Source organism: Curcuma longa, chromosome 7 (assembly GCF_044706935.1).
Source record: "Curcuma longa cultivar G26 ecotype Majalengka, Jawa Barat chromosome 7, ITB_CL_G26_1.1, whole genome shotgun sequence".
NCBI lineage: Eukaryota > Viridiplantae > Streptophyta > Magnoliopsida > Zingiberales > Zingiberaceae > Curcuma > Curcuma longa.
Window position 1 is genome coordinate 2,683,618 of NC_133867.1, and position 12,256 is coordinate 2,695,873.

The 12,256-nt window shown below is 35.9% G+C and overlaps 1 protein-coding gene across 2 annotated transcripts; it reads left to right on the top strand.

Annotated features, from left to right (window-relative positions):
- Positions 1 to 3,044: 3,044 nt before the first annotated feature.
- On the top strand, positions 3,045 to 11,067 carry LOC141832316 (expansin-A10-like). 2 transcript variants are annotated; one of them, XM_074719810.1, is made up of 5 exons: positions 3,045 to 3,073; positions 4,286 to 4,306; positions 10,183 to 10,262; positions 10,344 to 10,653; positions 10,720 to 11,067. In XM_074719810.1, the coding sequence occupies exons 1-5, from the start codon at positions 3,045 to 3,047 to the stop codon at positions 11,021 to 11,023; spliced, it is 744 nt and encodes a 247-aa protein (XP_074575911.1). In that variant the 3' UTR covers positions 11,024 to 11,067. The 2 variants fall into 2 exon arrangements, with proteins under 2 accessions (XP_074575911.1, XP_074575910.1); XM_074719809.1 differs by lacking the exons at positions 3,045 to 3,073; positions 4,286 to 4,306 and having other exon boundaries at positions 10,133 to 10,262.
- Positions 11,068 to 12,256: the final 1,189 nt, after the last annotated feature.

A 12,256-nucleotide genomic window follows, 5' to 3' on the forward strand; every position in this document is an offset into this window, starting at 1 on the left:
TAGTAGTAAATATAAGTCTCTTAATGGCAATATATATTGCTTTGTTATAGTTGATGATTACACTAGATTCACATGGATATTTTTCTTGAAGTATAAGGACCAAACCCTAGATACTTTGATTGTTTTATGTAGAATGGTAGAAAAATGAAAAGAATCAGAAAATAAATTGTATAAGAAGGGATCATGGAGACAAGTTTGAAAATGATAGGTTTCTTGAATTTTGTTTAGAGAAATGCTATAAACATGAATTTCCAACTCCTAGGATACCTCAATGAAATGGTGTTATGGAAAAAAGAATAGGGTTTTGCAAGTGACAGCTAGGAGTATGTTTAATGAATATTCACTTCCTAACCACCTCTAGGCAGAAGTCATATACATGGCATGTTATGTGCAAAATCAAACTTTAATACATAGTTTCTTACATAAAATACCGCATAAGATGTGGTTTAGAAAACCCCCCACAATTAAACATTTTGAGTGTTTGAACGTAAGGTGTACATTCTAAATACCAAAGATCATTTAGAAAATTTTTTCATCAAAGCTGATGAGGGTATTCTTGTAGGATATTATGCTGATGTAATCAGTCTTCAAGATTTTAATATTTGACAATATACCTGTGTCTGGTCATGTTTGACCAAGAGTTAATCCAAATAGGACTAGATGTTTAAAAGTGAGAAGTCTAGTCCAGTTAAGATTGATCGGATGACTAGCAAGAGTAAAATCTAGTCAATTTTGATCGGATAACTAGCACAAATCCAAGCAGGTCAAGGGTGATCGAATGTTGAGCAAGGAAAATCCCAAATAAGTCAAGGATGACAGGATGTCTAGCAAGTGGCAAGTCCAAATAAGTCAAGATGACCGGATGTTTTGTAAAGGAAAGCTTAGATAGGTCAAGGATGACTGAATGTCTGACAAGTGATAAGTCCAGGCATGTCAAGGTGATCGAATGCTTGGTGAAGGAAAATCCTTGGGGAGTGAACCCTAGGTGGTGAGAAATGAACTTCAAGCAAAAGGTAAGTCTAGTAGATCAGGTAGACTTACAGGATTAGGCTAGGTTGCTTGTTTGTACTTGTATGCTTGTCTTGTAGGAACCTAGAGCTGGAAGCAAGATTGAGAAAGCAGATAGATGCAAATCAGACGTAGCCAGACCAAGTTCGAAGAACCGAACTTGATTCGGGTCGAACCAGACCCAAGCCAATTTGGTCGATCGATCCATCGATACAGTCAATCGATTAGGTTCGATTAATCGGGTTCAGGTACGAACTTGAATCAGTGATGTAGCCTAGTTTGGTAGACTGAAAAATTGGCTCGGTAAACCGATAAACTTGAGAAAGATGAGATCGCGAGTCTCAGTCCAGATCACAAAGAGCTCGGTCTTTTGGATTAAGTTTGACCAGGTTTGGTAGATTGATAGGACTTATCAGTAGACCGAATAGTGCCTATAAAAGAAACCTCGAGCACCACGCTCAAATAATCAATTCTTTACTCTTCAGTTCTCTGACTCTGTACTCGAAAGACAACAAGACTCTACTTGTGCGACTAGGGAAGCATCAGGAGGAGTGCAAGGTGCTCAAGGCTTCCGGATCGGTTCAATAAGAAATTGTTTGTATTACTTATCATATGCTCCTACTTTATTATCATTTGTGATTGTAATACAAACTGTAAAAGGGTTCTCCACCTCCGAAAAAATTTTGAAAAGGAGATATGCTGTGGATGGGCACCTCCCGTTCATATGCCTTGGGTCGGAAGACTAGATGCAATGCAAGGAAAGTCCAAGAATGTTAAGGAACATATTCTTGGCAAAAGGTGGAAACTCGAGTTGATCGCGAGATCGATCGAAAGCAAGGGCAGATGAAGACCTAGAGATGAGGAAGCTCCTGACACAAAAGTCCAAGAAATAGGAGGTTCACCTAGTATGAGGTACTTGAGAAATGAAGGTAGAGAAGTTTAAGTAAATTTCAATCATTAGAATGGTTGAAATTAGGGTATCAATCAATTAATAGTATCTAGCAATTGATCAATACATCGTAGATGCGAAAGGGGTTTGTGTTTGAGGGGTCAAGGGTGAATACCCTGAATAAGGCTTAAGCAATCGATTGTTAGTACAGAGCAATTGATTATTGAAACCTAAACTCCAATTAGAGTTTTTCACATCAATCGATTGGTGATCTCATCAATTAATTAATGAGCTAAACCTTAAATTTGGGGTTTGCTCAAAACCTCAACAATCGATTATTATGATTATGACAATTAATTGCTAATCAATTTGGAGCAAACAGAATGCCTCTAAATCGATTGGACAATTCAACTACTGTCAAACAATTGATTGCTCAAATGAAGCAATCGATTGGTAAACAGTATCTAGTGAACTGAAGGTTTCTAAATCGATTGACCAGTTCGGCTGTGCTTGGCAATTGATTGGTCAGTCTAAGCAATTGATTGATATTCAAATTTTAAGATGATCTCAGTCGTTGATCTAGAGTTAGTGACCATTCAATGGATAGTCAAAGGTCAACAATCGATTAGTAACCGATAGCAATTGATTGATGGCAGCAAAAAGGTACAAAAATAACCTGACTCAAGTATGTTTAAAAGGGGTTTCTTTTGCAATGGAATAGTAACTCTTCACTATGATTTCATTGCTCAACCCAAGCTCGAAAGCTCTTATTCTCAGCATCTTCAAGCAACCAAGAGGAAGAGTCTTGTGATCAAATTGTAACTCTACTCTTCTCTCTCTTGTTGGGGTTTTTCTCTTTTTGCTAAAATCTATAAGATGTTGTAATATTGTTGTAAGAGGTTTCTCTACCTTTAGATCTTGTTTGAGGAGAAGGAAATCAATAGAGGTGGTAGAACGCTAAGTTTAACCTTGGACGTAGTCGCCTTGGGAGGCGGTGAACTAAGTAAACTGCTCGAGTTAGCTATTATGTGTGCTATGTTTTGGCATCAAAATCTTCCTCTATGTAAAGTTTTCAAATGACACAAATCAGTGCTATTCACCCTCTTCCCCCTTAGCTCAGACGGTCCTAACATTCATCTTGTGTAACATGAGCATTGTAAAATTCATATCACTTATGTGAAAAAAATGTGTTAGTATATGTACATTAAGGTGCATTTGGTTAGGGTTATCGTTGATAACCTTGGTTATCCATCCAAGGTTATCGACAAAAACCTTGTTTGATTTAGGTAATGAATAATTCCTAAGTAATATTGCATACCCGATACCATCTGTTGGGTTGCAAGGGTGCAAACATAGTCCCACATCTAAAACATATGGAAAAAGATCATGGGTTTAAAAGGATGAAAGATATCTCCATTGGTATGAGGCCTTTTGGGGAGAGCCCAAGAACAAAGCCATGAGGGCTTAGGCCCAAAGTGGACAATATCATATTATTGTGGAGATATTTTGATTCCATCGGTACTTACAATTGGTATCAGAGCGAGACCGCTCTTCACCGGACTAACCGCCGGAAGAACCATGATCCAGATCTAACCATGTGGGTTGAACCTTAAAAACAAAGGAAGTGGGTGCTCCCGTGTCTGAATCAAGAGGACCAGATACCAGGTGAGAAGTCCTAGTAGGTCGGGTGGACCGAGGGGCAAAAAATCCTAGTTGCGGCTAGGTGGGAAGTCCTAATAGGTCGGGTGGACCGAGGGGCAAAAAGTCCTAGTTGCGGCTAGGTGGGAAGTCCTAGTAGGTCGGGTGGATCGAGGGGCAAAAAGTTCTAGTTGCGGCTAGGTGAGAAGTCATAGTAGGTCGGGTGGACCGAGGGACAAAAAGTTCTAGTGGGTCGAGGATTCAGACATCAAACGGAGGCTTTCCGTTTGAGGGGGGCCTGTGGTCCTTTGTTTGAGGGAGGGATTGTTGGGTTGCAAGGGTGCAAACATAGTCCCACATCTAAAACACATGGAAAAAGATCATGAGTTTAAAAGGATGAAAGATATCTCCATTGGTATGAGGCCTTTTGGGGAGAGTCCAAGAGCAAAGCCATGAGGGCTTAGGCCCAAAGCGGACAATATCATACTATTATGGAGATATTTTGATTCCATCGGTACTTACACCATCAACAAACATTAACAATTTGGAAATCCAACTCGGAATGCAATTACCTTGGATTTTTGAGGTTTTTCTTGATTTCGAGGTTATCCAGAATCCAGTTGCATGTGTCAGCCGTCACCGTTCCTTCGTGCGGAAGACTCACCGAACGTCATTCATTCTTGTAGAAGGCTCGTTGAGGGCCAAAGATGGTAGCCACTCATCGATTCCGTGAATAGGATGGCTGGCAAGCAGCGTCGGTTCAATGTCGTCGTTGTTCATTCGTGCGAAAGGCTCATCGGGGGTTGGAAGTGGTAGGTGGAGGTGGCAGACGCAGAGCCGGCTCAAGGCATAGGCCATTAAGGCCTATGCCTAGGGCCCCAATAAAATTGGGGCCCATTATTATTTTTAAAAAAATTATTTTAATGAATTTTTTTATATCAATCGAACAGTGTGTTCATTTCATGAGGTCGCGGTGTTTCGATTTCTGCAGGGTTACATCACGCCTGCATGACTATGCATGAGAATTTGATACCGCTTCGTGCATTTATTGCATTGCTCATGCTTGCACGCCTACATGCATGAGAATTAATGCATGACTGAATTGATATTTGATGCATCATTATAAAAACAATGGTAAAATTAATTAATTTTATATTAATTATAATCATTCTATTATTATAAAAATATAAAATTCTATTTATATGTCAACACAAGCAATTTTATTTGCTTTCATCTCATTTTATATCTTCATTCTCTTAAAAGCTAATAGATTAGTAATACTATATGTTCTATAATTTTCTTTCTTCATCAACGATTTTCTAAAAAGGCTCCTTTTCCTCAAGGCTCAGTCCTCCTTTACTCAGTAAATGATTGCAAATGAAATGAATATAGAATCAAAATTTCATGAGAAATATGTAATTATAATAAATAAATGATTTGATGAAAATAAAATAATGAGGTGAAACTTTCACTTGAAGAAATTTTTCAAAACTAATATTAATAAATTTTTATTTACCTTTAATAATATCTCAAGACAGATTAAATATCTAACAATTTTATCAATTAAAAATTTTTTATATATTAACAAAACTTGAATATAAAATTTTAATTAATAATTTTGCATCTCAAAAAATTAAAAAAATTAAATTTTATATAAAAATATATTTTTAAATTAATAATTAGAAAACTAAATTTTATATAAAAATTTATTTTTAAATTAATATTTTATTTTAAAAAAATTTTAAACACGTCATTGTCGGTCTCAATTCTGAATGAAAAAGAGTGAGAAAAAAATTTTATATTTAAAAAATATATATTAAAGGTCTTAAAAAAACTAGCCTAGGGCCTCATGAAAGCTTGAGACGGCCCTGGCAGACGACTTGCTGAAGCTAAAGGCAAAAGATGATAGATGACTCGGCGGGCGTATCCGTTCATTCGTGCAAAAGGCTCGCCAAGGGTTGGAGGTGGCAAACGACTCGTCGAAGGTAGCAGGCGACTCGTCGAAGGTGGCAGACAACTCGCCAGAGGTGGCAAGTGATCGGCAGGTGCATGCGCGCGTGAGGAGATAATCAAATTTTTTTATAATTTAAACTTAGATTTTTTTATTAAAATTTTGATCAATTGAATTAATCAACTCTTAATTATAGCTGAGATAAATTAAATAAATCTCCAAAAAATTCTAATATAATAGAAAATTATTAAATATTATATGAATTTATTTATTTATTATATATCATGATTAATATTATTATTATTATATATTTTTATTTTATTTTATTTTCACTCTATCAAATTTATTAATTATTATATTATTATTTGATATATTACCGCGTATGCATAAATAGTCTTGCCAACTGTCAAATTTTAATTTTCAGAATTTAAAGTAAATACAACTGTAGATCATCGATCCGGAGACCGATACAATTTCCTACACTAAGTTATACACTAGTAAAATATCTAAACAAATAAGTTTTTATTGTATTGTCTAAAATTGAACTAAACAATATAGATTTTGTTTATTCCATATAACCTGAGTTATGCATGATTACCCTGAATCAAACTAAGGGTTTTGTTTGAATCGCTTGATATGTTCTTTGAGTCCGTGGTTAGATAGTGTGCATCCTTCGAGAACTGTAAGAGGTGTACCGATTACATAGAGTCATAAATTCATCTCACATAGTCATACTTGGATTTCAAATATACTTGGTAAATATAACTTCTAGTAATTATAATTGATTAACCTATTATTCTCATAGTGTGTTAAATGGACGATCAAAATTGGATGTCTCATAACTATGCCAACAACGAGGAATTAAACTAATGATTTTATCAAGGGAATTGAAATATGTTAACAATTTGACTATTCCCAAATATGATTTATCAATGGTAATAAGATCCTTGGAGTTCATATCTAAAGTGCATGAACGGAATATTTCAGCACAAAGAAATGATTTACTTAATCTATATAGATGAGGTTTTGTAACTAGGTATTTATCGGTGGCAAATGGTGATATTCTCACTCCGGAGGCTCCTCCAATATTGTCCCAAATGATCTATAAGGAAGGTAAATCACGAGAATTTTGTCCTAACCTAGTGGCCCACTGTATGAGGGGGTGAGACAATCAGCGGGACATTTCGCACCCGTTAAAAATAGACCCCTAGATATTATTAAGGCAGCTCCTATATAGGAACCATCCGAACTAATCCGTGGGAGCAATTATCTAACCATAGATTGATTTATCTTATGATGGATCATCTTCTTATAAAGCTTTAGTAGACTTAGACAATTATAAAAGTATGGTGCGTGAGATGTTCCCTTAGATTTGGGTGACGATCAAGGTGATGGTTTTGCACGATTTGACTAATAAGTGAAAATGTGGGATGGTAATTTTGTGCTCCTGGGATATAGTTGAGTTGGTTACGTTGGAGCAGAGTTGTTGAAATAGGCAAGGTCGAATTTCGATGAAATCGAGACAATGCACTCCTCCGTCGTGGTCAACTACAGTTTCTCGATTTACCTTTTCACATATGATCGTGAGACCAATCATGTGAGACCGCTAGAGTGATGAATTTCACCTTTTATTAAAGGGATGGTAATTTTGTCATTTTAGTCTGAGAAAGTGTGAGTAAAGTTTAAACTGTGATGAACCTTTTGTTTCACAAAACTTTAGGCCCATGGAATGTTATATGTTTTATGAAGCCATTAGAGGGAAAATATTATTTAATGATTTTTTTTCTATGTTTAATGACATAAAGCATCATCAAAGTGTCGTTAAATGAATTGTTTCTATTATTTTCAAAACACTTCAAATATCATCATTAAACTAGTGATAATATAACATCATTAATCCGTTCGAGATCAATAGTTGGGATGACTCAAGAAAGTAATCATAGCCGGGTACTCTCTACTGGCTAGGTACTAGTCGGGTCGGTCTCTATCAAGTAAGGCTTCAGCAGATCTGACTTCTTTTAAGTCAGACTTCAGTCAGATCGGTTGTTGCTGAGTTGACCTCTCAGTAGATTGGCCTTCGAAATGATGAGTACCATCGAAATCTTTAGACAGAGGTCTAAAAAGGCTTAAGGAAGATATTAGAAGAGAGGTCAAGGCAAACCTTAACAAAGTCCCTTTGACACTCAAGTCAAACTTCGAAAAATAGATAGAGAGAATAAAAGACGAAAATGAACAGTAAGAAGAGTAAAAAATAATGGAATTGCTTGCTTTGATGTTGCAATTGATTACTTTTAAATTGAGAATGAAAAGATGACATTGGTTCTCAAAGAACACACCTCTTCCCTCTTGACCGACACGACACACTTCTTCCCTCTTGATCGAAAGACAACCCTCTTAATGGTTGGCGCTTTAATAACTATCATATTGAATCAGAATTCCAAATTGGAGAGGACTAATCTATGATGTGACCCAGATAGACTTGACTTGAGATCTTCTAGTGGGGGCCAATTCGATCCGGGCTTGGTTTGACTTGACCCGAGCTCGTTTTAACTTGACTTCCAACTCAACTTGACTATGTCACATGGTATATAGACCATCTCCGCTATATCAATCATTAACCTAGCAACATTATCGCCAAATCAGCAACATAGAGGTAATAGAAGGCGATCAAGATTGCTGAGAGGGAGGGGATGAACTCCCTAGTTCAAATTGGCCAAAGACGCCCAAATACTATAGCTATCATGAAGTATGAGCATTAATTGGATAAACTAATGAATGTGTCGTCCTCTAAATATCAACATTCAATAAATTTCTTTCAGTGAGTTTATTTCTCAAATACATCAAAATTCAATGCAGCAATTCTTGGTTAGAAGAATTGACCACATTAATGAGCAAGAACTTGCTTCGATCCTTGTTCACGTCCCATGGATTCTGTGGATGAACGATCGATCAGTCAAACAAACAAAGCCAAACTTAAACATCCGCACTCTCGCAATTAATAACTACCAATTAAATAGTGTATTAGACAGTCTAAGTGGCCATTAAATGGCTCTCACGTTCTACTCCTCGTTAACAGAGTCCAGATCAAACAAAACCTTGCACCCAACTTAATTAAAAAAACTAAAAACTATAGAGAAATGGAGAAATTAAAGTTTAGGTAATTGTTAATTCTATCAGATTAACGGAAAGCAGGTGAGTGTGAACTCACCTGAAAGCCATTTTTGGCTCTGAAGATTGAGTCAAGTGGATTACTGACGTTCCAAGTTAATTTAATGTTAATATGCATCGCTCTAAAAGTCAAGGAACCGGTTCCCAACGAGATGGCGCCGTTATAGAAGTATTTGTAAATCAAATGAAATCAAATGTTAAATTGATTTTTTATATATTTTTTAATTTAAATATTTAATTTTTTGAATTAATTAATTTTAAGAATGATCCACTTGATCCGTAAAAATTTTCCATCTGAATCCATGAAGTATTGGCACACCGTTGTTGGACATAGATCAAAGAGCACCTCAAATTTATTAAATTATTAGATGAATGAGTCGTTTTTTTAAAAAAATAATTAAAAAAGCATTTCACTCTCTAAAAATACTCTTATTTTCAAATTTTATTATAATAGCTACGATTAATTTTACTGTAATATAAAAAATTAATTATTTTATTTTAATCAAAATGAATATATCCATAAAGTATTATTATATTAAAATATTTTTTATTAACATAATTAAAAAATTTTAAACTTTAGTACATGGATCAAAATTATTTTAAAATAATTATACCAAGTAGCTATTATATAATTTTTAAAGCTACTAAGTAGTTAAATCTTAAATTTTAAAATTTTGAATCTTAAATAGAAATCCTTACCAAGTTAATTATAATTATTTAAATTTTATTAAAATTATCTAAATTAATTAAAATCATTTTAAAATAGTTATAGAAGTTACTAACTACTACAAGTTATATATAATTTATAAGTAAATCATATATTTTAAATCCTAAATTTTAAAATATTAAAATTTAAATTTTAAATTATAAATATTATTATATTAAAATACTCTTTAATAACTTAATTAAAATTATTTAAATTTTATTAAATTATTTTAAAATAGTTGTAAATACTATTTTAAACTTTATTTTAAATCAAAAAAACTTTTATTTTTGAAAAAAAAAAGTTGAATCTGGGGAAGTTTTTTAACTTATTCAAAATAAAATAAAATTCATCACTTTAACCATCTTACACGATCGATTTCATAATTATTCATGAGGAGGTAAATTGAAAAATTATAATTGTTCATTATGAAAAAGGATATTTCTCGACTTTGTCAAGATTTAAATTTTTGTTCATATCTATAATTCTATTTTATCATAATCAACTTTGCGACGTGCCACGCAGACGGCATTTTTTTTTTTAACCTTTTCATGTTTGGTGGTCTACTGAATCCAAAAACAAGAACAGAAGTTACAAGTTTCAAGAACTGTTGCTGGAGCTGCACTCCACCAAACAGAAACAGTAGGTCAAAGTCAAACTCAGTTTCAGTTTTTAATTAATAAACTTTTTTTTTTTTATCATTTTCCCACTGCTTCTCTCCTCGTTTATAAGTACGCCCATTCCGTCCATTCTTGAGCATAACAGCTTCATCATCATGGAGTTATTTGGGATCTTCTCCGCTGGTCTTCTTTTCATGGCCGTGAGATCCGTTCATGGAGTCAGTGGAGGTTGGAGCAGCGCTCACGCTACCTTCTATGGAGGCAGCGATGCTTCGGGAACCATGGGTGAGCTTGTATTCCGCTGGTTTAGCGATTTCGTTCGTCTTTGAGCTTGTTTTGGTTTAAGCAAATGGAGTGGCGTAACAGGGGGAGCTTGCGGGTTCGGGAACCTCTACAGCCAGGGCTACGGCACCGAGACGGCGGCGCTCAGCACTGCTCTGTTCGACGGCGGCCAGAGCTGCGGCGCTTGCTTCGAGATCATGTGCGCCGGCTCGCCGTGGTGCCTCCCTGGCACCATCGCCGTCACGGCCACCAACTTCTGCCCGCCCAACAACGCACTCTCCGCCGACGACGGCGGGTGGTGCAACTCTCCGCTGCGGCACTTCGACCTGTCGCAGCCCGTCTTCCAGCGCATTGCGCAGTACAGAGCAGGAATCGTCCCTGTACAATTCAAAAGGTAATTCTAGCAATCTTCAAATCGCTTTTTCTTCTTCTTTCCAAGCTTAGTCGAATCGGATTGCAGAGTGGCTTGCGCGAAGAAGGGGGGCATCAGATTTACCATCAATGGCCACTCCTATTTCAACCTTGTTCTGGTCACCAACGTGGGCGGCGCCGGAGATGTGGTGGCGGTGTCGGTCAAGGCGGCGAGCACAGGGTGGCTGGCGATGAGCCGGAACTGGGGCCAAAACTGGCAAAGCAACGGCTTCCTCAATGGCCAGTCGCTGTCCTTTATAGTCACGACCAGCGATGGCCGCAGCGTAACCTCGATGGAAGTGGCTCCGGCGAGCTGGAGCTTCGGCCAAACTTACTCCGGCGCTCAGTTCTGAGCTCTAACAACAACACCAACAACAATAACAACAAGCAGCTTCTCTAACGCCATTAGTAATTAATCTAATTGCTTAAGTTCTAGTATATCAGTTACTACGAGGTGACGAAGAACCTCTTTTAGATTCCCTTTTTTAACATTCTCTTCCTGAACGTGGTGGCAGAGGAGAATGGATCGCCGCCGGAAAAGGCGGTTTGAGCAAGTGTGTGTTTTTGTAAGCCGTAGCAGAAAAAGGAAAGTTGCGCGTTTGAGTCGAGTCGTGGAAAGGCTGAGGTGAACTGGAAGTTGGGTCACCCGCCATGAATGGTTTCTTCCTTTGCTGTGCTTGTGTGTGTGGAAGAGGAGGGTGATGATTCAGTGACTGTAATCAGCATGAACTGCTGCTGAAATAATTTATGACATGATTATATTAATATTCTACAAGGAAAAAAAAGAAGTATTTTGAATGCCTTTACTTTGATCGTTAGTTTTTCTGGATAGTCGAGTGAAATTCTAGGATTTTGAATGAACCTCTGCTTTCGTATCAAGTCTTGAGAAAAGAAACAGAAAGAAAAAGGTATTTTAGAGCTTTCTTTTAAAATAATCTATCTGGATGTCCCATAAAGTCATATTTTAATCAGCATTGTTAACGATAATAATCATCAAGACTTACATCGACAATCATCTTAATTTAACAAATATGATTCCGTTGGAATTTTTTTTTTAAGAGTTAATGCGGTGGATTTCCACCGCTGCACTCAAGAACCTTCACCACCTCCCTAGGCCGACCAATCTACGGGCAAACCGCCTCAGGTGGGATTAAGTTAGAAGGTAAATTTACTTTTAATTTTACCTATCTGTTAATTATTAATTTTTTTTCTCTTCTTTGTATATAATAATCTCTGTCTTCTCTTTTCTTTCTCATCTATATCAAATCTATGAGTTTATTGCATATGTAATTTATCTGTCTATATTTTATTATTGAACCAATGATACTGGATCACTTGAGATAGTGAAATCTCATTATACTTCCTTTCCTCTTTTTTCTCTTAAATTAAACTAATTTTAATTTTAATTTTAATCGACGTAGATAATTTTGTAAATTTATTTATTTTTATTTTTATTTTTATTTTTATAAATTTAATAAAAAATAAAAATATATAAAAGAAGGTTAATAAAATGGTGTTTTATCGAACCGTGTACTTAATTTTGTGTATTATCCAAAATACGTATTTCATTTTCAAATTAACAAAAT

What these genes read in the sequence shown, in the direction of transcription:
- LOC141832316 (XM_074719810.1), top strand. Translation starts at nt 3,045, where the DNA reads ATGAGCATTGTAAAATTCATATCACTTAT. An exon ending in GTAAAATTCATATCACTTAT is followed by an intron (nt 3,074 to 4,285) that starts GTGAAAAAAATG and finishes ATGGCTGGCAAG; the next exon opens with CAGCGTCGGTTCAATGTCGT. An exon ending in GTCCCTGTACAATTCAAAAG is followed by an intron (nt 10,654 to 10,719) that starts GTAATTCTAGCA and finishes ATCGGATTGCAG; the next exon opens with AGTGGCTTGCGCGAAGAAGG.